General features: G+C 34.4%; 2 protein-coding genes across 2 annotated transcripts; both read left to right on the forward strand.

Moving 5' to 3' along the window:
• Positions 1-1,266: 1,266 nt before the first annotated feature.
• On the forward strand, positions 1,267-2,250 carry LOC145286534 (uncharacterized). The gene has a single exon (XM_080135427.1). It carries the CDS (start codon positions 1,267-1,269, stop codon positions 2,248-2,250), a length of 984 nt encoding a protein of 327 aa, XP_079991553.1.
• An 865-nt stretch (positions 2,251-3,115) lies between these two features.
• Positions 3,116-4,093, forward strand: LOC145286536 (uncharacterized). Its single transcript, XM_080135428.1, has one exon. It carries the CDS (start codon positions 3,116-3,118, stop codon positions 4,091-4,093), a length of 978 nt encoding a protein of 325 aa, XP_079991554.1.
• Positions 4,094-27,732: the final 23,639 nt, after the last annotated feature.

Here is a 27,732-nt window from a genome sequence, read left to right on the forward strand (position 1 = left end):
ATTACCGAAAGGAATTGTTGATTTTTATCTTGTATTTAAATGTTTTGTAAAACTACTTCCGTACTGTTACACTATACGAACACAACTTTTTTTTTATATAGCTAACCATAATCTAAGTTATTTACTTCGGCAAAAGCCAATTTAGTACTGTTCGTATTTTATAGGTGTTTCTTTCAGGAGGAGGCAACTTTTTGTTATTTTTTATTTTTTTATATATAGAACCCCACCCCACACACACACACACACACACACACACACACACACACACTTTTTCGTAAAGGTAAATGAAAAGGCATCCAAAAAATCTAATAAAACGTTACGGTGAAAATGCACTGCGGGACCACCCGAAGATTTAGCCTTAAGTTGATTTTTTTTTATATTCAACTATTCACAGGTGTATTCGGGTCTGCTGCAAATAAATATAGTTTAAATTCTCGCCGATAAAAATAACGTACAATAGTAACACCGTAAAAATACAATGCTTCCTATTATTGAGAAAACTTGAAACACTTACCTACGACTCTCAGGAAGAGTGGCAGCATAAACCTTTTGTATGGGTGATGACTCATTTTATATTGGTAGTTGTTACGTTTAACTTATTTGATTGTCTAATTGGTTTATAAGAAGGATGGAGTGAACTGAATTTTAGTTGTGATTTCAGTTTGGGATTGGAGTTGAAGGAAATTGAATCGTTACCCTTATTACCAGATCGACAAGGTTCTACAATTTTTACCTAGTCACAGGTCGCAACAAACCATTGTTGCAAAATCCTTGTTAACCTCTACCTTTCAGTGGAGAAAGTTTCCACGCGTTGCAACCGTGATCTGCAGACCTTGTGCATTTTTTCTCTTCTTCTTCTGTTATTTTTTATTATGGCCGCGGAACAAATGTCTTCCCTTGAGGATTCCTTAGGAATGCAAGTAAAAACGGATCACCTTCTTGAGGCCCTTTTGGATACAGAGGAAAGATATAAACACATTATCAGATACACATTAGGAAAATTAAAGAAAAGAGTCGCGGTGGATGCATGTGCCTTGAAGAACACCACAGACAACATAAACGAGTGGCTTTCTAAAGTGGACCAAGTTCAGGAAAACTTGGTTAAATTCCTTCCTAGAGATAGGGTGGCACCGCATGCTTATGAACTTATCGAATTCAAAGAAGTGGAAAGAGATTTACAAACCTTAACCGCAGAGGTTCACAAGGATGATTCTCCTCCTCCCTTCATGCTCCCAAATATAATGCAGCCATCTCAAGTTGACATCTATGTTTAGGCCTAAGGTCAAATGCCCTAGTTTTGATGGCCTGGACTTAGAGAACAAATTTGCATTGAGAGATTTTCTCACTTGGTTTGACTATTGTACTTCGGGATTAAAATCAAGGAGAGAAAAATTAACCTACCTCAAGACTTGCGTTACGGGACGTTCGTTTCGGCTAATCCATCACCTTGAGGAGACATCCAATAATTATGATGCCACGATAAAAATTATTAAGGATAATTATTGGGATGAAGAGGGTATTAGAGAGGAGATATTCTCTAGCCTATTCAAACTGTCCACCCGAGGCAGGTATGATATTGAATACCTTAAGAACTATTTGTCTCCGGTTAAATACGAGTTGTCGGAGTGGGACTCTATGTTGGGATATGGATTTATGGAAAGAAATTCAGGCGGAGGGGCATTAGCGGCTCATATACTGTTCCAAAGACTGCCCAACCGTCTTAAGGAAGAATTAGTGAGGTCTGTAGGGACACCACATCCATCTTTAACTTCTATTTTAGATACGCGCATCAGGATCTTAAAATCCTGGAAGGCTACACTCCCTGAAGCAAACCAGAGAAATTTGGATTATGGTAGCTCTCGTAGATACATTCATCCAGACAGAAAACCGGAGACAACAACACCAAAATTGGAGAACTTCCATATCCAGGAGAGGCATAAAACCTGCAACCCTTGTTTGAGGGATGGTCATTTTACTCAAGTTTGTGAGGAATACCATACATTTCCTCAAAGATGGCGTCGTTGTCGAGAACTCGGACTATGTTATAGGTGCACAAGTAACAATCATTTCAGTGATTCGTGTCCCTGTAAAAGAAGCCCTAAGGGCAATTGTGAGCGATGTTCAGCCCAGGACCACAATGCCCTATGCCGTATACATCAACAAATGAATGTATCAATACCGGTTTGGGTGAGCAGCAGTGTATTTTGCCGATTACTACCATCGTACTACAAAGAGGGGACAAAGCTGTGAAGCTGCGATGTTTGATAGACACGGGCAGTCAAAATTCGTATTTTAGTGGAAGATTTTTGCAGGATCTGGCTTGTGATCCAAGATCCGTCTCAGAGGTAAACCTTGAGATTGTGGCGTTTCTAGGAAGGAAAACCTGCAATTTTCAGCGACTTACCACAACAGTGGAGTTGACGCCAGGGGTAAATTTAACCGGAAACATGTTAAATCTAACTCTACTCTTTCGGACTAATAGATATACATTATTGGGCGACATCAGGAAGGCATTTCTGATGATTAGATTATCAAAGGAGTCTGATAGAAATGTTTTGCTTCTTTCTAAAACGGGATGATCGTCTGGTATGTTACCGTTATACGACCATCATCTTCGGCTTTAACGCAAGCCCTTTTATATTGAACTGCATATTGAAGTATCATGCATCGAGATTTCCAGTTGATGATTGCACCAAACTGTTGAATTCAAATTTTTATGTTGACAATCTGGTCAGTACGAATAATTCGGAAGGTGTGTTGAGAAAACTATATCATGAAATAAAGGAAAGATTGAAGAAAGGAGGATTTGATCTTCGATCATGTAACACCAATTGCCCAAAGCTACAGGAATTGATGAGGAAGGATGAGACTTTGACAACTCACAGTTGTCCTTGGGAAAAGGTTCTGGGTTACAGATATGACCCAGAGTCGGACTCCATCAGCCTAGTCCAGCGAACTTGTGACCCAAACTTAGCAACAAAACGTCAAATACTATCAGCCGCATCCAGTGTATTTGGCCCATTGTCTTTGTCTCCCAGTCACCATTCAAAGTCGCATATTGGTGGGAGTAAAGTGGAAGGCTAATATTGATTGGGATGATCCCATTCCATAGGAAATGCAGGAAAGGTGGAGATTACTAGCTAGTGATTTGTCGGCGCTTCATTCGTTATCGTTTAGAAGACAGGTACTTGATAGCGATACTGTTGCGGATTTGTACATATTCACAGATGCCTCCAAAAAGGCATATGGGTTTTCTGTGTATGCAGTTCAGGGAGGTATAACTTCTCTGATTTTTGCTAAGGCAAAGGTGGCGCCATTAAAAGCTAAAACCTTGCCAACGCTGGAACTATTAGCAGTCTTTTTGGCAATTAAATGTCTTAGTAATATCTTGAAAGTCTACCAAGGAACGAAATTTGGAAGTTTGTATTTGCCTGTAGATGCCCAAACTGTACTCACTTGGCTGATGTCCAAGCAGACGAGCCATAAAAACATTTTCACGAAGAATCGCCTCAAGGATGTGACACAGATGGAAGAAGTGATACTTGCAACTTACAACCTTATTATCAGGTATAAATACGTGCCTTCCAATCAGAACCCTGCGGACCTGATGACTAGAGGACTGACAACAGCTAAATTTAAGGAAAATTTCTCCTTTTGGAGTGCTGGACTAAACTGGTTGTCTGGTGAAACTGTCTGTTGGCCTGATAGTACTTTGGGTTGTATTAGTGCAAACAACCAGCAAATAGTTCGTACGAACCTGTTGTACACCTGTAATGAAAACTGGTCTAAGCCTATCATCTTCTTTGACAGATTTTCGTGTTTTAACAAACTTCTACGTGTGGTCTCCAGAGCCTTCGAATTTATATCCAAAGCAAGACGCAAGGAACTGGACAATAAACAGGCTGCTGCTGACTACTTGTTCAAGACAATGCGACAACAGGCATTTCCCCTTGAATTGAAATTCTTACATGCACCTCATGATAAACCCATTCCGAACCTTGTGAGGCAGTTAAACCTATTTCTGGACAAGTCTGGTGGCGTCCGCTCCAGAGGAAAGATCAAAAAAATGTTACTCTACAATATGAGGTTTTAAACCCTGTATTGCTCGGGAAGAATCATCCCTTGACTAATCTAATTGTGAAGGATCAGCATGAGAGGGATAAACACTTAGGTGTGCCGGCTACACTTAGTAGGATCAAGATGTCAGGATTTTGGATACCTCAAGGCAGACAGGCTGTGAAGGGAATATTGAAGGACTGCTTTATTTGTCAGAAAATCAACTCGATACATTTTTCGTATCCTAAGATAACAGACCTGCCTAAACATCGAGTAAATCTGGTAAGGCCATTCTTACATACAGGGATTGATTATACGGGACATCTGTGGGTTCAAAACCAAAATCTTTAATCTAAGGTTTACATTCTCATATTTACGTGCTTGGAAATCAGCGCTGTGCATTAAGAACTGGTCGAGGACATGACAGTGCACACATTTATACTGGCCTTCATAAGGTTTTCAAACATGTGTGGCTTACCTTCTCACATATATAGTGACAATGCAAAGTCATTTCTTGCTGGAGTTAGTTTATTAAATCAGGCCCTAACTTCTTCCGAATTTGATGATAAATTTGGGCAGTATAATATAAAGCATGTTAAGATCCCTTTTCATTCAGCCTGGTATGGAGGAGTTTGGGAACGCATGATTAAAACATTAAAGGAATGACTCTATAAAACTGTTGGAAGGTCCATTTACAGTCGATCTGAGCTGTGGACAGCCATTTCAGATGTCCAACGGGCAGTGAACAATAGACCGCTAACCTATGTGAGTTCGAACGACTCGGGACTGGAGGTAATTACGCCCAATCACTTCCTTCGCCCAGATCAAAACCCTGGACTTCTCCTTAGATTGGAGATTCAACCAATTAATGAAGGGGAACTGCCGTCCAGACAGATATTGTTGGAATCTTTGAAGAACCGTGATGAGCTGCTCAGGGAGTTTAAACGGATATGGCACGAGGATTACTTACTCTCTCTTCGAGAACGTAAACAAGATCGTTATCCAACTATATCTAATAAGGTACGGCCTGGAGATATTGTGACGATAAAACTCCCGAACAAGTCTAGACCCTTTTGGGCATTGGGGAGAGTAGAAGAATTGTTTCCGGGAGACGATGGTATGGTACGATCGGCACAGATACGTCGGGGTGATGGGAGTGTGAAAACATATTCTCTTAAGCATCTATATCCACTATAACTACATGCGGAATATGAACCACAAGAGGATGGTCCGGAACCTTGTTATGATGACTGGGAGTCCATAGGAATTCCTTGGTCAGAAACCAGTTTTGAGGAACCCACTTTAGTACAGGAGAGTGAGCAGGTTTAGATTTGTCCCGGATGTAATAAACCTGATGACGGATCGGCCATGATCTGTTGTGATCAATGTGATAACTGCTTCTATTTTAGATGCGTTAGGATCAGTGCAGCTCCACCAGATGAAAAGGATTGGGTTTGTCACCACTGCTCTGGTGATCAAGAATGAGGAATGTGTATATTAAGAAAGCTTTACAAAATAAATAACAATTGATTTTGTTTTCTGTTGAGTGGGAGTGGATATTGAGAAAACTTGAAGCACTTACCTGCGACTCTCAGGAAGAGTGTCAGCATAAACCTTTTGTGTGGGTGATGACTCTTTTTATATTGGTAGTTGTTACGTTTAACTTATTTGATTGGCTAACTGGTTTATAAGAAGGATGGAGTGAACTGAATTTTGGTTGTGATTTCAGTTTGGGATTGGAGTTGAAGGAAATTGAATCGTTACCCTTATTACCAGACCGACAAGGTTCTACAATTTTTACCTTGTCACAGGTCGCAACAAATCATTGTTGCAAAATCCTTGTTAACCTCTACCTTTCAGTGGAGAAAGTTTCCACACTATAATAACTTTTGTGCAATGGCCGCCATCTTTTTTTTTCCTTTTTTTACAAGGGAAAAAAGGTCATTCTTTTTCTAAAGAAAAAAGTTTGTTTTTCTAAACAAGCGAAAAAAAAAGGATTTCTTTTTTCCCCCTTTTTGGTAAAACTTGCCGTTCCTAACATAGGGAGGTTGGGGGGTGTCTATTCCGACAGCCGTTCTTAATATGGGGAGGTTTGGGGTGTCTATTCTGTCTGCTAAAATAACTAACTGCAATTTTCTGCGCATGCGTACCCACTTCACCGTCGTACATGAAAGTTTGTTGTGTTTTTTAAATGGCGGCTAGACATAACTATACTAGTAACCACGGGCTAGTGAATGTATTATTTGTGTAAATAATTCGTGCTAGCGACAAAATTGTGATATTTGTTCGCAGTAGACCCGAATACACCTGTAAACAGTTGAATATTTAAAAAAATCAACTTCGGGTAGTCCCCCAGTGCATTTTCACCAAAGTTACAAAAGTAATAAGAATATCAAATAAATGGCGGTGTAAGAAAAATTGTGTTGTGACGGCAGTCACGGAGGCGGGCTGCCAAGGGTGGTATGTGTGAACTCGAAACCCGACCGATAAGGCGACAAATCATCAGGTTCGATCGCGTCTTAATTTGCATATTAATGAGAAAATATAAGGCCGACAGTGAAGATGTCGGCAGTTAATTAAATTGAGTTGCGTCCTCGAGAATCAGACGGAAAGTGTTAGAGCGGAGAATATTCGAATGCTGACAAGAATCCAATCCAGGTTTTTTATCTATTAGAGACGGAAAAGCCGGAACTTGATCTTTTTAATTTATTGAAAAATAGTCGTCTTGCAAGAAAAATACAGCGCCTTTTATTTGTATATTTCGTTAAAATTCAGTACTTGGTTCTGCTTTCGCCATTCGTAATCTGAACTGCTTACGTCACGACTATAAATCCATAAATACCTATTCCTAAAAATCTCTGGTTTTATCATTATAAGGAATTATCTCTAAACTACTGGTAGCATGTTGGTTTCTAATTTCTTCTGTCGTAAGTGACGCTTTGAGTTGTAGAAAATAACTACCTACCTGCCACGGCGGCTGGGATGATCGGAGTAAACTGTAGCCTTCTTTAGTTCACCTTATATTAAGTTTGTTGACATGCATGGATGATGTGTTCACGCGTTTTGTTTTGTTTTGTGTTTTTAAGCGGCCGTATGCCGCATGTTCGTTCAACTCTTTGACAGGTTTAGTGCATTTCGATCTACCAGACCTCGGAGATATATCTAGGTCGCAACTTATTGCAACGTCATTTCTAAAGCTTTATCTTCTGGGAATTCCGTATTATTTCAATCGTAGTGAACGTACCAGGTGCATCCCTCCACAAGTACGTCACTTAGTGCAAGAATCCGGACAGCCATTTATGTAAAATATCTTCGCTCGCAGCTAGATCCCTTCTCCTTACCAATGCTGCCTATTGCGTCTTCACTGGGTGTTCCCCCAGCCAACTGACAGTACTTGGAACCAGACTACCTGATCCAGCACGAGTTTGATCGCGAAGATTTGTGGGTGCTTTCTCTACATAAGTACCGACTGTTTTTGAAAAAAAAAAAAAAAAAAAAAAAAAAAAAATTTATAAAGAAAAAGTGCATTTCGAATTCAGCGGAGTATTTGTAGCATAAAAACAAAAACTTCTGCAATTTACGGGCCGTGCTGAAATAACGTTATTTAGAAAGCGATTCTTAATGAGGACTGGGCTATAACTATTCTGTACATTCACCTCACTATTTAATAAACAAGATAACGTAAAAATGCAACTAAAAACGTTCGTTTTATGTAGGCACCGCCAAAAATGGCCGCAAAATCAAGTTGTTGTTGTTTTTTAAAACTAAATTACATTTATTAAAATCCATTATTTCTGAGTAACTTTTTTTTCCAGAAAGATAAAACCCTGAATTTTATCATATAGAAAACAGAATAATGTGAAACTTTTTCTACTATTTTTAATTCAATTTTAAATTTTCCCAAAAAGTTAACAATTGACATTTTTTGTCTTGCACAAAAAACGTATTTAAATATTTAAAAAAAAGGGGGTTTTGAAATAATTAATTTATTTATTTATTGTCTAAGATTTAGGATGATTTTCTAAGAGAATATGCAAAAATATTATAATATAAGTACCTGAATTTCAAATAATTCCATTTATTCATATAGGTAACCAGATATTTCGCATCGACGTAGAGTTCAGATCGACTCTGTTTACGTTTTCGTTTGATAATAAGAAAACTATGGAAGACCAAACAGGCCAAAAAAACTTATTTTTCAGTGACCAAAATTTCAATGTATTATTAAGCTGAGGCTGGCCAGTACCAGATGGGTGACCATTTGTATGAGTTTGGTTTTTAATGTGTATGTGTGTGGGGGCCAGGCTCCCCAAAATGGGGGGGGGGCAATTTAAAGCAGAATAAAAAAAATTATTTCAGCGCGTTTGGTCCACTGTAGTCGAAAGACGGCAAACGTTTTCAAACGGGATCGAAAAAAATGATGCTATTTTTAACGCAAAGGGCACAATATTTATCGAATTTTTTTTTTTTTTTGTATCGATTATTCAAAGCATTCCCTGTTTAATAATGGTCATGCATTATTCGGCTCGCTAAAAAAAAATTGTTAATTTATTTATCAAAAATTTTAAAATGGCTTTTTTCGTATAAATATTAAAAAAAATTTTTTTTTTTGTTTTGCTTAACTTAAATTAATTATTTTACTTAACATATTCACCGAATTTCACACTTCAAAACTCAAAAGCGGGATAATTAAACACAATCGAAGTTCTGATATTCAGACGTCAAAATAAGGTATGCAAACATTTTGTTTTGTTTTTTTTTAATCTATAATTCTGTCCGTTACAACAACACAATATGTTTTGTTCAGTTTCAGATGATTATTTTAAGCATATTTGTTCCCACTTCAAAACAAGGGGGGTTTTGTAAGCAAAAAAATATATATATATAAATATCGTTTATGAAAAATAAGTACACTGTTATAAAGTTCATTCTTCTTCTAACAATCGCTGAAAATTTCGTATTGATCGGATAATTACCTGATTTTTGGTAGATTTTTAAAAAGACGGTCCGTCAAAAAGTACTGACCTGCCCCCCCCCCCAGTTTTGGCGGTGCCTAGTTTTATGTGAATCATTATGGAACACTTTCTGAATTGACACCGTCTTCCCATCAGCGAAGCAGCAACTGGAACTAAATTTCAGTACCTAATCTTTACCATAAACCTAAATCGATTTTGAAACCTAAGGGTAGAGAAAAAACAAAAATAAAAAAAAACAGCTTGGTTCGTATTTTGTAGATTGCTTATTAATATTCGTCAATTTCGGAAGTGGTCGGTGAAACTCTGAAATGATTACCTAAGTACTAAAATGTTCTTAGATATATTTCGAAAAATTACTATGAAGACTGAGTCAATGAAACGAGGGTTTTTCAAAACTAGTAGATATTTTGAGTACTTCTACCGAATATGAATCGAACTAAATCGACTTTTACAGAACTAGATTTCCGAAAATAAATAAAACAGTTTACGAATCGAAAGTCACGAGATAAATGTGTGGCAGACGACAATAAAAGGCAACGTCAAATGTTCAAACTAAAAATGAATTTAAGCGCGTTGGCACAGGCTCTTCAGTTCGAAGGAGTAATTGAAATCTGTCAAGAAAGAAACTTAGAAATAAAAAAAAAAATATAAAGGAAAAAATGTACAGGACTCTTGTTTGTTTTTAGCTTTCAGTTTTTTATATTTCTTTTTTTTTATATGAAATAACATAACCTATGTATTGCCCGTTTGTCGACGATGGAGACTCTTTTAAACAAAAGCAAAAAGACTAGTTTTTTGTTGTTGTTCTTGTTTGTTTTATTGTGATTAAAAATTTATCGAAGGGGAGAAAAAATAAAAAGGTTGTTTCATCATTGATTTTTCGTCTGAAATAAATTCTTTATAACAAATACACTAAGCACGGCCAAAAGGAAACGAGGAAGTATTTTTTACGGAGTCTCTCTTTAAAAATCTACCAAAAATCAATTATCCAGTCAATACATTTTCACCGATTAAGTGAAGAATCAACTTTATAATGGTGTTCTTTTCATAATCGCGATATATATTATATATATATATATATATATATATATATATTGCCTACAAAACCCCCTCTTCTTTTTTGTGGTTACAAATATGCTTAAAATAATTAGCCAAAACTGAGCAAAATATATTGTACTAACATTTCAGCCGGGTGTTTGGATGTGTGTGTTGAGCAAAAAAAAAAAGTGGTAGTAGGAAGGCAGGCTCGAACCCGTACCGCGAAGGAGGAAAAGAACGGAGGAAAAAACCTGACGTTTTCCTGTTACGACCACCACCAAACCGAAAGTGACATAGGTTTTAATTAAGGTTAGACAATCGAAAGGAGAGGATGACTTTCAAAAATATCGGCTAAAAAAAGCGACCCCCCCCGTAAAAAAGTGCCTAGTTGAAGGTGAAGATATTAATGTTTTTAGCCAATTTTTCGATATTTGTCGTCTGAAAGGTCGAACTTCAAAACGATACTGATCTTGTGAAAATCCATCGCCTTTGTCGAAAGTTTTAGGCAGACATGCAAACAAACATACATACATACATTTATATATTGGTAACTAAAAATTTTCGACCCAAACCGATCAAAAAGCTTGCCATATCTCTGAATACCCTTTATGTTAAATTTCAAATGTTTAGACCAGAAATTGTCTGAGTAATTTGGTAGAGATCGCAGAGGTCAATTTTATTTTAACTTTGACCCCTATTATGACCCCTTCAGATTTGTTTTGGGCTTAGTTATTAAGTTAGATCCATGTTCAAGGAACCTATATCTAAAATTTCAATTGTCTATACCCAAAATTGGCGGAGGAGTTTGGTAAAGTTCTCAAAGGTCAAATCGTTGAACTTTGACCCCTTAACAGCCAAATTTCTAGCCGAAAACGGATTACAAAGATCTTCCCAAATCTCAGTACCCTGTATATCAAATTTCGAGTCTGTAGATTTAAAATTAACAGTTATTGCGTAGGGAAATGTACACACACAGACACGTTCACTTTTATAGATATATAGATTGTGGGGAGGATGAGGATTGTAGAAAAAACAAAAAAACAACTGCGCACGTATCAGATTTTAAGGTCGAAAATCCGAATTTTTAATTTTTTAGCTTTTGTGTTTTGAAGTGTGAACTCCGTGGAATATGTTCATAATAATAATTATTATCTTTCAGATTAGCAAAAAATGTACTTGTATAGTTTAATCAAGACATTAAAAAATAAAAATATCGAAAAAAATGTTATATTGTACGTATCCGTTATTGGAATGGAGTTGTCAAAAAAATTTCACTTAATTACATCAAGTAGTTTTGTTTTGTTTTTGTTTTTTACAGCGAAAAAACAATTTATGATATCGAGTAAAAGCTTCGATTTTTAGTAAGAAAAGCTAGTATTAAAGATGGGGGGATAGTGTCGGCGCTTTAACTGGAGTTATCTCCGAGTGGCGTGTTCAAAAATTCAAAGATGGCTACCTTCAACCCGCTGTCATAAAAACGTGTTTTTCCGCTGTAAAAAAAAAAAAAATTTAATTAAAAAAAAAATTAATCGATCTAATTTAGTGAAATTTGTTTTCGGAGAACTTCAGTCCAAAATGGATACGTACAATATAACCTTTTTTCGTTATTTTCATATTTTTAATGTGTTGATTAAACTATACAAGTACCAAAATATATATTCATTATTTTGTGAAAAACACTACCTTTAGCTCTTTGAAAAATAAATTAATAATTTCCTTTTAGTGAGCCCAAATATTGCTTATATACCATTTAAATATGAAATGCTTTGAAGAATCGATACGAAAAAAAATCGATAAATAACCGCGCATTTTGAGTAAAAATACGATAATTTCTTTCGCCAATTTCTTGTTTATTCATCTATGGTAGCCCAACCGTGATAGAAGATGCAGGAGTTGTTTTCAACACATACGACGCCTAGCATTCTCAAAATGGTCACCCATCTGGTACTGGCCAGCCTCATCGTTGCTTAACTTCGGGAGGTTATGTAAGCAACATATATATCGCTTGTGAAAAAAGAATTAAACTCTTCACTTAATCGTCAAATCAAACGTTAAAAATACACGACTAAATATAGTTTTAGCTCCCTTTAGACCTTCATATTTAATTTTAAACTATCATTATCTTTTTTAATTATTAATTTCGCTACGCAGATCTAAACAGTGCTATATAAATTGAATTATTTGAAATTATGTTATAATATTTCTGCATATTCTTATAGCAAACTATCTTATTTAGATAGAAACAAAATTATTTTTAAAAAGAAGTATTTTAATGTTTTAGCGATCGAGAAAAAATGCTTTTGGAAAAATTAAAATTCTATTAAAAAAGGTAGAAAAAGTTTTATAAGTTTTTATTTTCATATGATAAAATTTAAGCTTTTATCTTTCTGGAAAAAAGTTACTCAAGAATAATGGAGTTTGATAGATTTTAATTCGTTTAAAAAAAACGACTTGGTTTTTCATTCACTTTTTAGCCGTGCCTAAAAAACATGTGATATTTTTTTCTTTGGAGGGGGGGGGTAATGATTTTTAAAAAATCAAATTCTGATGATGTTGGTTAATGGATAACCAGATTTGCATGCGTTACGTAGATATAACGTAAGCAGTTCCGACGACGAACGGAATAAACATAGGCAACCCGACTCATGGAAATAATTGGCAAATAGTCAAATATTTTTATTGCATGAGATGTGTAGTCTTTCTATGGAGAAAGACATAGCAAATTTCATAGTTAAATTGAAGTGTTGACATATCTGCATATGCATATTTAGTCACAAGTATTGAATATATAAAAAATAATTTATATTAATTACGGATGGATATAGTAATCAAACATATTTATTCAGCTGAAAACATTGTTGAAATCATTTCTTTGTAAATACATAACCAGCTGTGTTAGGCTAACCAAAAAATTAATAAGAAACTTTATTTTTATTGATGTCAGTACTGATGTTTTCTTGGATACCTATTTGGCAACTGTGGCATTATTTTTCACACTAGTCATAAAATATATTTTGCTAAAACTGCACTTTAAAGGTATCGATAATCACGCATTTTAAACAGCCAACATTCATTTAGTTTTTAAACAATAAAATCTCTCTTCCCCAGACTAGTTTTATATATATACTTGCACCGAGAATCGAAACTAAAACGTTTAGCTTATAATTTATTTTTGCCTCTGACATTAATGACTGGACTTATAAGACTAAAAATTAAATCATGAACAAATAGTTACATTATGCATGCATATTCGTAATGCCAGCGTTCGACCTTCACCATGGCAAGTTTCAATTTTGAGTCCCCAACAAAAGGGGGTGGACCTTTAAATTCACCCTTGTCCGTTCCTACTTTTCTTAATAACTACGCCTTGGAGTTTTTTTGAAATTTTGCACGAACATTAAACATGATATGAGTAAAAAAGTAACAGAACGGATTTTCCGGGAAAATTCTCGTTGCCCCCCAGGGGTGCCTTTCGGGTTAAAATGGCTAAAATTGGCACTTGTGTGCTTATTAAAAACAATTGCTGCCTTGGATTTTTATAAAACTTTCTGAAAAGTTGTAACTAACTGATTTCTATATAATTTTGTTTGTCTATACTTCGCGATAACTCTTGGGTGTGCTCTAGGGGCTCTTTTAGAGCTAATAAAACTCTCCTTTTTTTTTTAGACTATTTTACCATATTTGTCCAAAATTTTCTCTTTGTGTCTATTTAGCAGTTTTGCATGGTGCTGAACTCAAATTTAAATATGCTAAGGCCTTGGAGACTTTTCGGGCTAAATGGGGGGGGGGCAAATGATGGTCATTTCTTTTTTTTTTTGTGCAGAACTCAAATTTACATATGTTAAGGCCTAAAATTGCACCGTTTGTTCATTTTCACCAGGATTTGACGTCCCCTGGGGACTTTTGGGGCTAAATGGGTGGGGCAAATGCTGAACTTAGTCATTTTTTATTCCTCGTTCACTGTACACATACGGGGGGCCATGCATGCTTCACTTGTTTTTCTGTTCTGTTTTTTTTTAATTTTCACATTTTTGTACCGATTTTCCCTGGCTATAACCCAAAAAGAAAGTTTCGCATGGGTTCAAATACCTTATATATGAATACCAAAGATTGACAGGAGTTTGGTAGGCAAATTTTTTAAACAAAAATATATACACATACATAAATATATTTGAAAAGAGTTTTGTGTTTACTATCAGCTTTTTACGCAAATATTACGCAAGTACAGGGTGACCGAAAAAAACGGGCCCCAACCTAATTAGGCCCCGTTTCTTAGTGTTTTGTCCAAATGAAATGAAAGTTTGGTCATAACTAGTTTATTATATTCAAAACATCACACCAAAACACTAGGGTCTTTGGCCTTTTTTTCTCCATTCTACAGCATATGTTCTAGATGGCCTCCATTTAGCTTTTGTGGGGGTTTTTTTGTTTGTTTGTTTTTTTTGTTTGGTCACCCTGTATAAATCATGTAGAATATTTGCATTAATATAATTACACGTAATAATTAATTAATGATAATCATTCCTTAATAAAACCGAAAAAAAACTAGTAAGGAATTAATTAAAATGGATGTTTAAAATATTATGCAAATTAGCTAGATCTTTTGATAGTGGATGCAATTCCACGACCTATATATAAGAACCTTGTATTTTCTTTTTAAATAAATAGAAGAAACGGGTTTTAATATGAATATCAATACACACAAAAAAAAACAGATTTATGAGTATAGATATATAATTTTAATATATCAATACACAAAAAAATAACAGATTTATATGAATATAGATAAATAATTTTAATATGAATATCAATACACAAAAAAAAAACAGATTTATATGTGTATAGATATATAATTTCAATAATATTTTAATCTCTGTCTTCTGGTTCAGTCATCGTGGGTCTCCGGAAATACTCAATTGCCCGATAAGAGGAATGGAGTTATCAAAAGCTGTTATGGCCATAGGGTGCCGTAATGTGGACCCAACCATTTGAAAATGTGACGAAGAGGGCCATACGATGCAGCACTGCCTGGTTTGCTTTGTACTGCTCAACCTGATAAAGCAAAGGACTGTGTAAAGAAGTATAGAAACTGTCAGATAACCACATGTCTTGAAGACACGAGAAAAACGTGACGTTAAGACGGGCGTTTGGAAATGCGTTTGAAAGAAGAAACAACGAAAAGATAATGAATGTAAACAAAAAAATGAAGAGAAAAATCCATGAAAAGGAACGAATGAAAACGACTATGATAGAATATATGGAATTATCACTGCTGGTTTATTAATCTCTTCACGACGCTAAACCAAGAAGCTGCTCGGCGCGCCCTATCCTACCTTGGTAGAATTCAATACCTTGGTAGAATTTCATACCTTGGTAGAATTCAATACCGGCTTCGGAACTTTGTAGGTGATGCCTTTTCTCTTCCCCACAGAAGAGACGTTGCGAGCCTGTCTCTGCTCTATCATTATTTTCATTACAGGTACTCATCTGAGCTCCAATCTATACCCCCCCTTGCCGGACTTTCAAAAAAAAACACTCTACTAGTTACAACCACTATCAACAATTTCTCCCACTCTCTATCTGCGCCTAAATCTAAACGCAGATTCCATGAACAAAACTTTCCTAAAACTGCCAGCCTGTTACCTGGCCGACTACAATATCGGAACCTTTAAGTCCAATGTTCTTGTTGAATCGTTGACTTAAATAATCAATCTCTATCCAATTTACACTATTAACGATTACAACGCCACCACCTTATATTCATTAACCCTTATCCTCGAGTGGCCTTCAAGCCTTGATAAGTTGAGACTTCATTGTAAATGATAATAATAATAATAATAATAATAATAATAATAATAATAATAATAATAAACAAGTGTTGATAACCATATGCGTCGAAAACATGATTATACTTGAACATGTTTCTGCTAATTAGTTATGGAAGTTTCAAAGAGATTGTTCGTTTAACCCTAATAAAATGTCTGTTTAATCATAAACTCCAGTTCTTCAAAGACCAAACGCAAAAGCAAATTATTTTTTAGATGAGAACACCGTTTCTTGTTCGTCAATTGGTTCCATTTGAACGTTTACTCAATTTGAAAGTAGATAGGCCGATTAAGATGTTGATCATTGTTTTAGATGAGTACGATTCAATTTAGAAAACATAGCAATTGTTTTCATCGGTCTTGACGGCCTCATCAATGGCAGAAGGGGGCGACCAGGCCTGGAAGCTGTTTCCACAGACTTCCGGCCATGTTTGAATTCACGATGCCAGCGTTTTACAAGGTCATATGATGGGGCATTATCACCATAAGTTTCTTTCATTTCATCAAACGTCTCCTGTGGTGTGTGTCCTTTCAAATACAAAAACCGGATCAGTGCTCGACATTAAACAGGTTCCATTTCACACCTGACTCGGTTCAAACACCTGTAAAAAAGAAACCACAATTAGTTGAGAGCTGTAATTTGTCACATAACTCGTAGAGATATAAATCATTGCACATGCAAGATTTCAGCTAGATCAGACAATTGGAAGTGGGGCAGGGGCATTACTTATTGCACGCCACTCGTATATATATATATATATATATATATATATATATATATATATATATATATATATATATATATATATATATATATATATATATATACTAGCTGTACCCGGCCACGCGTTGCTGTGGCTCAGTTTATTAAAATGGAACACATTCCTCAAGAAAAATTGCATTTCGTTCGTTTATTTACTTTTATTATTTTTTGCAAGTTTTTTAATCAATAAAAGTTGTTATTTTTCCCCAAAAAAAAAGATTAATTTTTTACCATAAACTATTAGGTGAAAGTTTTTTTCAGGAAAACTTGCACTTTTTTTAAAAGAAATTTGGCAGTAAACGTTTCTCTTTGAAAACGGAATTTTTATTATAAAAAAAACAGATGAATGCTTTACATGAACACTGTAAATAGTTATGTGAATGTAGAGAAAAGTTTGATTCTTTTTTTCATGAGAATGTACAAATTATTATTTTTTTTAACAGATGTTCAGAAAATAAACAGAAAAATACTTCCATCATTAATTATGCAGAAAAATAAATAAAATGTTGATTTTAGTGTTTCAACATTATGCTTATAAATTACCATAAAACTTGCTGAGTATGCGCTGTTTTACGGTTGTTGTAAAAATGGAACGGAAACTTAAATTTCGCTCCGTTTTAATCTTTCTTAATTTTTTAATTGTGCCCCCCTCAAACGAATATAATCAAAACAGTAACATTCAACAATTGTACTTTATGTATATAAAACACAAAATATTTATTTAAAAAAAATTTTTTTTTAAGTTAATAACGAAAGGGAAATAATTCCATTTTTAAACGAAAAAGTCAGTTTGGTATATCTTGTTATTTTTTACATAAGTCCAGCTTACCATTCACATTGGAAATGTCGACATTTATAGGTTGTCGGGTACGTTTACAACGAATAAACATTCCAATCTAGTAGATGTATCAGAATTTTTGTAGGAATTTTCGACACCCCTATCACGAAACTGCGAATAAAATATAAAAAACTCGTAATTTCTCTTTTAAAGGTGGGTTGTTTATTTTCTTATACTTCCCAAATAAACTATTAAAGTTGTTTTAAAAGTAATAGAAATATTTTTTTATTTTAAAAAAACAGTAATGAATTTTACGAACTCAATATTTTTCAATTTTTAAACTTTAAAAATCTATCAAAATTTTTCTATTGATTCTATTTTTACGATATTTTCAGGATCAATGTGAAATTTTATGCTCTTTTCAATAAATAGAATATAATATTTTAGACAAACGTTTTTTTTAATTCACGCCCCCCCCCATTTTCAAGTGTCTATTAAAAAGTAAATAATTAATTTACTCACCAAAGTTTTATATATCACAAATTCAAGAGAAAAGGTCAATAAATAATATATTCAAATTTAAAACAAAAAAGTAGTGTTTTTTTAGAAATTTACCTGTAAAGTTCGAAGTTTTTTTTTTAAACCACGTTGTTTGTTTTTTCTTTTGTTTTGTTTATTTTAATGAAACCTTGGTCCTTGCTCCTTTAATTGAAAAAAAATTAGGGCTTGAATTACATTTTTCGAGTAGTTATAAGCTTGGAAATACTGGGGGTCGAATAATTCACGCCTCCCATTTTGAAATATCTATTAAAAAGTAAATAATTAATTTACTCACCAAAGTGTTATATATCACAAATTGAAGAGAAAAGGTCAATAAATAATATATTCAAATTTAAAACAAAAAAGGGTTTTTAGAAATTTACCTGTAAAGTCCGAAGTTTTTTAAAAAGAACACTTTGTTTGTTTTTTGCTTTCTTTTTAATGAAACCTTGGTCCTTGTTCCTTTAATTGAAAAAAATTAGTGCTTGAGTTACATTTTTCGAGGAGTTATAAGCTTGGAAAGACGGGGTGGAATTATTCACTATTTTTCACGAAATTTCTGACACACCTACCAATCTACCCATGTTAGAACGGCTTTCGGAATAGACACCCCTAACCTTGCCAGAATACCCGAAAAACTATAAAAGTTGACGTGTCGAATGTGAACGATGAGTTGGACGTAATGTAAAAATGTACCGAATTTAAAAGGGAACGAAATTCAAATTTCCGTTCCATTTTTACAACCGTGAAGCAGAGCATTCTATGCAAATTTTACCTAACTTACTGTATTAATGCTATTATTTTTAAGCAAAAAAAAAAAATATTTAAGTTTGGCTATAAATTCCTAAACTCATTTCACCCTAAATAATTTAGGTGACTGAAATAGGAATCTAATTGAATCTTTAATTTCCTGAATAGTATGCGAGAAATTCATTTATATCGAATTCATTAATACGGACTTTGGGGGCTTTTTTCGGAATGTTCCTGTAAAAATTATTTTTTATTGTTACAAATTACGATGCTTTATTTATATAAAAAAAGCAAAAATAAATTGTTGCGTTTTTTATTTACTACTGAAAACCATAACTTTAGTAAAGGTATTTTTTGTTTAAACAAAATAAAACATTTTCACTAAGACTTAAGTAAAAATAATTAGTTCATTATATTCTGCGATCATTATTTGATAAATACTAAAATTTTCATTAAAATTGGTTAATGTCCTGATTTTTGGTGAATTTTTAAGTAAAGGGAGGAGTCAAAATGTTTATACACTTTGAGCGTCGGCATTCATTTTGTCTGTACCTACCATTTTTCGATGAATATTTGATAGGAAAGCGACGACGTGTGGTTAATTTAAATCAAAAAAAAAGTTGAGAATGTTGAATTGCCGGGGTCATATATATATATATATAATTAGCTGGTCGTGCACTACACTTAAACATGATATTTAAATTTGTGCAGATTGCGTATGTATATGCATTATTATAAAATCAATCTTCTATTGATTGATATATATTACGAGGAATAATTTGCCAGATGAACTAATTTACACAAAACAAATAAATGATAATGTCGTTCATCAAATTTCGTCTGTGTTTGTTTACAATATCACGTCAGCTGATATTTGGGTTTGACGAGATGATCTGGAAAAGTCACCTCTGATTAATGTTCAGTTATAAAATATGCAAACGAAATTATTTGCAGCGATTTTAAATGGTACCTCTTCTTTTATCGTAAATTCAACTCATTAATAATAAAAACTTAAAATAAATATAGTGAGGTACACTCGGGCTTGAACAGGGGATCATTCGATCTTAGGTCGAATCCTCTATCACAAACCTATATCTCCAGATTATAATAAATCTGTTCTTTTTTAAGAAGAAATGATTTGCTGAGATTTTATTATCTCCCTTGCCGGTCTAACGTAAAATATTTTCCTGTAAAAATTCTTAATCTATAAGAGAGAAAAGCTATTTTTAAAGTCGGTGTTTTCGATTTTCGATACGTATCAGATGAATTTCTGTATAAAACATATCTAAGAACACTGCCAGACATATAAATTAGCTTCGTGTAAAATTTGCTAGGCTCGGTCGTTTCGGAACCTATGAGGAAGGAACTCGCACACACAAAGTGACTTATATATATATATATATATATATATATATATATATATATATATATATATATATATATATATATATATATATTAGATTTTTAAAATGATGAAAAAGAAATGAACCATATTCGTATGTTATAAAATAAACAAGTCGATTAAAACAATCACGAAATGTCTTCAGATTAGAATCGCCCAGCATGTACCTCGTTTCATCCGTGATCATCAGCCTATTTCCAGGGGTTTCGAATTAGTAGAATCGGCTATTGGACAACACTTAGTAGATAAAAGGACTCTCTCCGAAGTGTTTTTCTGTTTTGCACAGAGGACGCACTAAGTTCCACCTGTCTGTCCTCGAGAGCTTGCCATCAGTTTTAGCCCCCCCCCTACTTTGTGGAAGCAGAGAACCCTTCGGTTAGAATTGAAACTATTTGGGGATGGGAACATTCCATTTAATTTTTTTTTTTCGTTTCTATTCCTTTCGCATACTAGTATTAGTATTTCTACAAAACAAAAGTTTCCTTTCCTTCTTTCAGACACGTATCCTTGTAAAGTTTGTCTGACGAAAAGCGCTTAGGGTTTTATTACATTTCGTGAATCTTTTTAATCGACTTATTTATTATATAACCTCCGAATATGATTCATTTTTGTTTTTCATCATATATATATATATATATATATATATATATATATATATATATATATATATATATTACATTGGCTTGTGTATCGTCTAGTGGTGTTATTGATATCGAATGAATGCGTATATAGAATATAGAAATGTTCATTGTGGGTGCGGCCGCTTCTTCTCAAATACACGTATTTAACAAACGCGACACACAAACTATTATAGCCAATTTTTATGAAATTTCACACGAAGATACCTTATGTGCCTAACAGTTGTCTAAGATAGTTTTTGTATCGGAATGTATTTGATAAGTATCGATAATCAAAATGATCCGATGAAAGAAGGAACAGGCGATTTTGACCAAAATTAACGTTACACAGCCTAACATCATCACAAGTGCATTTGAGAATTTTTATTACCACACAAGCCGAAAGGCCCGCCATATAAAATCAACAGTAGGTTCTTTGATATGACAGAGGCGCGCCTAAAATGAATGTGTTTAAAACACAATTTCACAATGATACTTGACTTTTATTTTAAACTTAAATTCAAGCCATTATCACCGCACAAACAGTAAGGCCAGGCATATAAAATCAACAGTAGTTCTTTAATATGACAGGGGCGCGTTCAAAATGAATGATTTATTTAGAGCACAATTGAATACTCTACTTTTGCATTAATTCAAGCTATTATAAATAAAAAAAATAACTTTATAAAAGCAACAATACGTTCTCTACAGTGCAATGTAAACTACAATGTATTGTGGACTGTCACTACGGGAAGATATGTGAAGCCTCCTGCTGGCGCACCGTGGTGGGTCTCTAACTAGGGTAGGCAATCAATCGATTTGATTGAAAAATGGTCGATTTTACCGATGTCGATGACAATAAAATATGAGGGTCGAACATTTGTTGATCATCAATCAATCTCAGGCAACGTCGAATCTCCCTGCTAGTTGGTTTATTTATAGGTGTATATTGGAGATAATAATCTATTATATTTGAGGAAATGTCCCTGTGTTTCTCTGACACGGCAAGTGTTAACGAGTAAGGTTAGAGGTCACCTATCTAAATCTCGGGTGGCAAATTTCCCCCACTGTGAGCTTCAATATTGACGATTATTCAAAGTCAGTCCAGCACATCCGACCTCGTTTCGTTCCTCACGTGTGATTCACTCAGGAATGTTTTTGACTTTTCTCCCGCACACAACAGATCGCATCACCAACCTCCATCAACACCGCCTACACATCTAGGAGTTTTCATAAAAAAAAAAATAATAAAACGGAGAGGAGGTGCTCTGAAAATAATTTGATCTCTACCCTTGGCTGATTGCAAAGTTCTGGTCGACATTTACAAGGAAATAATTCTCAATTAGTAACATGATCGATAGGAAATAGTGACTATTCAGAGCGCGATAAGGGATAATCAAGACCGGAAGGGGCATATTTATCCCTCGAGTGCTCGTTAGATGTACAGCTTTTTTCTTTTTCTTTGTTTTTTTGTTTGTTTGTTTGTTTGTTTGTTTTGTTTTGTTTTTTTTGGTCCCCCGACAAAAAGAGGATGGACCTGTAAATTCACCATATCCGTTCGTCTGTCCGCACTTTTCTCATTAACTACGCCTTTGAATTTTTTGAAATTTTGCACAAACATTAAACATGATATGAGTAAAAAAAAAAAAAGTAAGGGGTGTCTTTTGGATTAAAAAAACTTGATGCCTTGGATTTTATAAAAATTTCTGAAAAGTTGTAACTAACTGATTTCTGTATAATTTTGTTTGTCTATACTTCGCGATAACTCTTGGGTATGCCTGAGGGGCACTTTTAGGGTGATAAAACACTCAATTTTTGGGACTATTTTACCATATTTGTCCAAAATTTTCTGTGTATGTTTATTTATCAGTTTTGCATGGTGCTGAACTCAAAATGAAATATGTTAAGGCTTTGGGGACTAAATGGGGGGGGGAGCAAATGCTGAACTAATCATTTTTATGCCTCGTTCACTGTGCACTCACCAGGGACCATGTGTGCTTCACTAGTTTTTCTAAAACCAATTTGGCATAGAGCTAGAATGTGATAAAACATGTTCAAATATGACATCCTTATCTACATCGTAAGACAGAGGACAAATGCTTGTCAAAATTTCACAAAATTAAGTTTAGCTTTTTTTTATTTTTAACTTTTTTCTCTTTAACCTGTTTTTCCACCATTGTTCCTGAAACGGAACATAATTTTTGAAGGAGTGCCCTAATACGTTTCTGAATTTTCTTTTAATGAGTATTGGTTATTCGTATTTATTCATCGAACTACTATTCTCGTTTTGTCATTTTCACAACGTTTCGGTTGATGTAACTTCCGACCTCCAGTATCTTATCGAACTAGGGAATTTTTCTGTCGAATTCGGGAAGTTGGACAGAATTTCGAACGGAACCCTTTATTTCACAATTCACAATAGTATTTTTCGGTCGCCCACACTGAGAATTGAACCTTCAGGAAACTATCACTTTCACAATAGATTTTTTCCAAGTACTCTAATTACTGCGCCATGGGTTCTTGCAGACAGTTCTAGTACAGATTTTGGGAGCCTTAAACATATTTTTTTATTTCTAGTCGTAAATATCGCAATTTTATTTCTAATTATTATTACTACATATTTCTACACACACACACACACATATATATATATATATATATATTGTGCATTGTTAATATTATTTATTTATAATTAACGGTTCCCATATCGTGTTAAATTCTGTACTATGTCTACTTAGTAATTGAGTATTGCACAGCATATATGCTGCTTCTTTGAGTCTTCAAGATACACCTGAAAAAGGTCGGAGGTTACATCGACCGAAATATTGTGAAAATGACACACAAGATGAGAACAGTAGTCTAATGAATTCAAATAATACCAATACAAGGCCACTATGGAGTATTGTTGTCACATTTGGGTTGGTGTATCCGCTATTGGTCTCTCGCTCCTGGACAGGGTTCAAAAGAGAGTCGCCAACCTGGTAGGTCCTGAACTGTCATCTAGGCTTCAGCCTCTGTCCCATCGACGAAATGTTGTATCCCTCTGCCTATTTTACAAGTATTTTAATGGTGGATGCTCTGACGAACTACAAGCCCTTGTACCCCCTTGACGTAAATATCCCCGCCAAATCTGATAAACAACAAAATCCCACCCCTACACATTAGAGATTCCTAGATGTGAGAAAGCTTTCTACTCTAATAGTTTCTTCCCCAGAACTGCTATACTCTGGAATTCTCTTCGGGGTTCCTGCTTCCCCAACTGCACTGACATGCAGAAGTTCAAGTGTAATGTTAACAGATATCTTGCTGCTCAACTCCCTACATAGTATCCCTGCAACTGATGTTCCTGATAGAAGCCCGCTACATCAAAGTGGAACTGTCTTGTTTGGGGTTAAAAAAAAATAGTGTCTTAATTTTATTTCAAATTCGATTTTAATTACATATTTGCACTAAACTAACGCTATTTTTCCAAAGTTAATGTATATTACTTTCATATAAACCATTTATCCGTTTTTAGTTTACTAGTGGCTTGGTGGGTTTTGTTTTGAGGGTGGAGAAGGGAAGTTAGCCTCCCTTTACCATACTAGAAAAAGGGTAGAGTGAATAGAAGCCAAACAAAACGTTATTTTCAGAACGAAGTATTATTTCTTCCTCGCTACTACAAAAGTTTAATTTACTTTCGTTGAACGACATATCAACTTCTTTTACATTAAATTTATATACGAAACAAGCATTGTACAATATCGTCGTTCAAAAAAAGGAATTAAAATATCAATAATGGTAAACCGTATAAGCATATTGGTGAAATTGGCGAAATTATTGCGATTGACTTGTAACTTTTTTGATCGAAGAAGATTTTTGGTTTTACAAAAATATTTTTTATATTTTTTTTAGTCGGTCTGACTGTCCGTTCCACTTTTTCTCGGAAACTGCATGGACGATCTAGATAATATTTCGTATACGCTTTATAAGGTGTAGTGAACTAGGTATTATGGTATCCGTTTAATAAAGTTAGAGATCAATATGGATCGATATTTAATGGAAAATGAGTTCAAATCTTACTATATTCAATCATAAAGTACTCATTTCAAGTCAAAGGGCTGTAACTTTTGCTCCATTTTAATGTCCTAGTTGACCCAATTAGTCTAAACTATAAAATTCCTTCTAGAAAGTATATAAAAGAAAATATTGCGCATGATTTGCGTATGTGAAAGTTGGAAATTAACACTGTTGCTTATTTATCTGGTTCCAGAAGTTCTACATTTTCGTTTTATCACTGTGAATTATTTAGGAAATAAAACATATCACGCTATGTGTCCGTTTTTTTTTTTTACTATTATTATTATTTACTCCTGGCTTGGCGAGTTTTGTTTTAAAAGTGGAGAAGGGAAGCTAAACTCCCTTTACCATACTAGAAAAAGTGATCATCATCATTAGTAATGGTTGGGCTGCTGCTACAGCAAACTTCTCTTTTTTTTTAAGTGTGACATCTCATTGGATGAATGAAAACTTTGAACAAAAGTGCAGTTTTAAGAATAACTCCATTTAAAGTATCACACACTACAGTCAACATTAGTTAAGCTATACAAAAACACAAAAGAACTTTATATTTCTTGTAAAACTCGCGTTATCCTAAGAGATAATGCAGCTAATATGGTAGCAACTATACAAACCAATTATGCAGTTTTACCTTGTTGCTCTCCCGATTTATCGGAGCGGGACCTATGTTTTCAGTGGCGTCCATCCATGCTTCCGTTAGTCTGGACGATTGCCAGATAACCGTCCATTAGTTTTTCCTGAAATTTTGCCATAAATTTTATTTCATTAAACAGATGTGCACAGTAAAAAAAAAAAAAATTGCGAAAATTCCTGTTGCGTCTCCAGGTCAAAAATGCCCAAAAATGGCAAAAAATTACATTTTTTTTTACCCATAGTATTTGATTAATCCATTAGATATTCCTGAAACTTGACCAAAATGTGGAGGACAAAAAAAAAGTAAACTTGCCCAACCATAGATTTATTTAGGATATCAAAACAAGATGGAACAGCCGATATTATATGCTATCTATAATGTTTGAACAAGAGAATGGTCGTATTATTTGGATTATTCGGACGATTGGTGTTATCTTTGGTGTTATTTTCGCAACGTTTCGGCTAGTGTAAGCTCCAACAAGTGTATCTCGTCGATCTATGGGCGTTTACAGAATAGCTCAACCTTATTCCACCAACTTTAAATATGTTTATCAGATTTATTGTCCATTGCCTGTTGACTTACGTCATAATCCAAATACTAACACGAAATCGCATTTCCAAAATTTATAAACAAACTACAATTGATAATTTATATTTGTACTATTGTCACCCTGAGCGTTATTTGCAGAATGTTTCTGTCGATGTAAACCTCCGACCTTCTTCAGGTGCATCTTTCTGTCAAACTCTCGAATTTGCACGAAATATTTAAAGGAACCCTTTATTTAATCCACGTGCAAATTCCTGAATTCGACAAGATGGACCTAAAATAGGTTGGAGGTTTACATCGACCGAAACGTTGTGAAAATAACATCCAAGTATTCTGAATAATCCAAATAATTACCAATCCGCATCTCAAAAATTCAGAAACATTTTTTTAAAAATAAGAACATTCTTTTTATTTTATTTTATTTCATATTGTAGTACACATGAAACTTCCCATTCTCTGGAATCCATCCAATGGAATAATTTAGAAAAAAAAATATTAAAAATTTCGAAACAATTCAGTGGATGTACAAATGTACTACCTAGAAGAGAAGCGACTGTCTCTTTTATTATACAGCAAATTAAAGTTGATAATTGTTTAAAGGGTTCGAGAAAAGGAACCGTTTTGTAGGCTAGATTCAACTCCTTCAGCATGGAAAACTTCTTTGAATGTTAGATTTAAGAATGTTATTCTAACAACATACTTCGATCTTAAAGACTGGTTTCCTTGAAAATAACTACAATATATATATACGTGAGTGCCATCAGCTATAACTGAAACCAAAACTCCTGAAGAATTCTTGGTAAAATTATTCATTACAAGAAATGGAAGTTCATAACAATTAAAAGACAGTCATCCAGAAGAAAAAAGATGTAAGCGTGACACACAAAATAACACACACACCATCGTCATAATATATAGACTAGAAATGTGAACATATTAAAAACCAGTTTAGTTCGTAAAAAGATGTTTGAAGTAGAACACACATACACACACACATACGCACACACATACACATACACATACACACACACTTACACACGCACACATACACACATACACACACACATACACGCACACATACACATATAATATAGAAGACTTTTTAGCCCGAATTATTTAAATTCTTCGGACTATTGTTCTCATATTGAGTGTCATTTTCACAACGTTTCGGTGGATGTAACCTCCGAACATCTACAGGTATATCTTGTCAAATTCGAGAATTTTGACAGAATTTCGAACTGAACCCTTCATTTGCTTTATAAGGGTAGCATGCTCTCATTCCATCAGCCATGACTAGATAAGATAAATCCTAAGTAATTCGCAACTATAGTTTTCGGTCGCCCACACTGAGAATTGAGCCTTCAAAAGGATATCACCTTTACAATTGTTTTTCTAAGTACTCTAACCACTGAGGCACAGGACCGAAACACAAAAATGAAACTCAAGATACAGTAGTCCAAAGAATCCAAAAACTTAAAATGACCAATTCTCCTCTCAAAAGTTCGGAAACTTTTTAGCCTGTTAAAAAATTACATCGCGTTGATTTGGAATGGGTGCTTTATGCTAGATTGATGGATGAGTATGGTTGAATTTTTGCTTAGTTTTTGTATTAAATATTAATCCTTATTTACCCCTAACTGTGCATCGATCAGATACCATAATACTTAGTTTGTTACACCTTTCAATCCAGTAGTTTCCGAGAAAACTTCTAGAGTGAATGTGGTATTGTGGTGACTGGTCTCTATTAT

Source organism: Euprymna scolopes, chromosome 10, assembly GCF_053919585.1.
Source record: "Euprymna scolopes isolate OS-2025 chromosome 10, ASM5391958v1, whole genome shotgun sequence".
In the NCBI taxonomy this organism is placed as follows: domain Eukaryota; kingdom Metazoa; phylum Mollusca; class Cephalopoda; order Sepiida; family Sepiolidae; genus Euprymna; species Euprymna scolopes.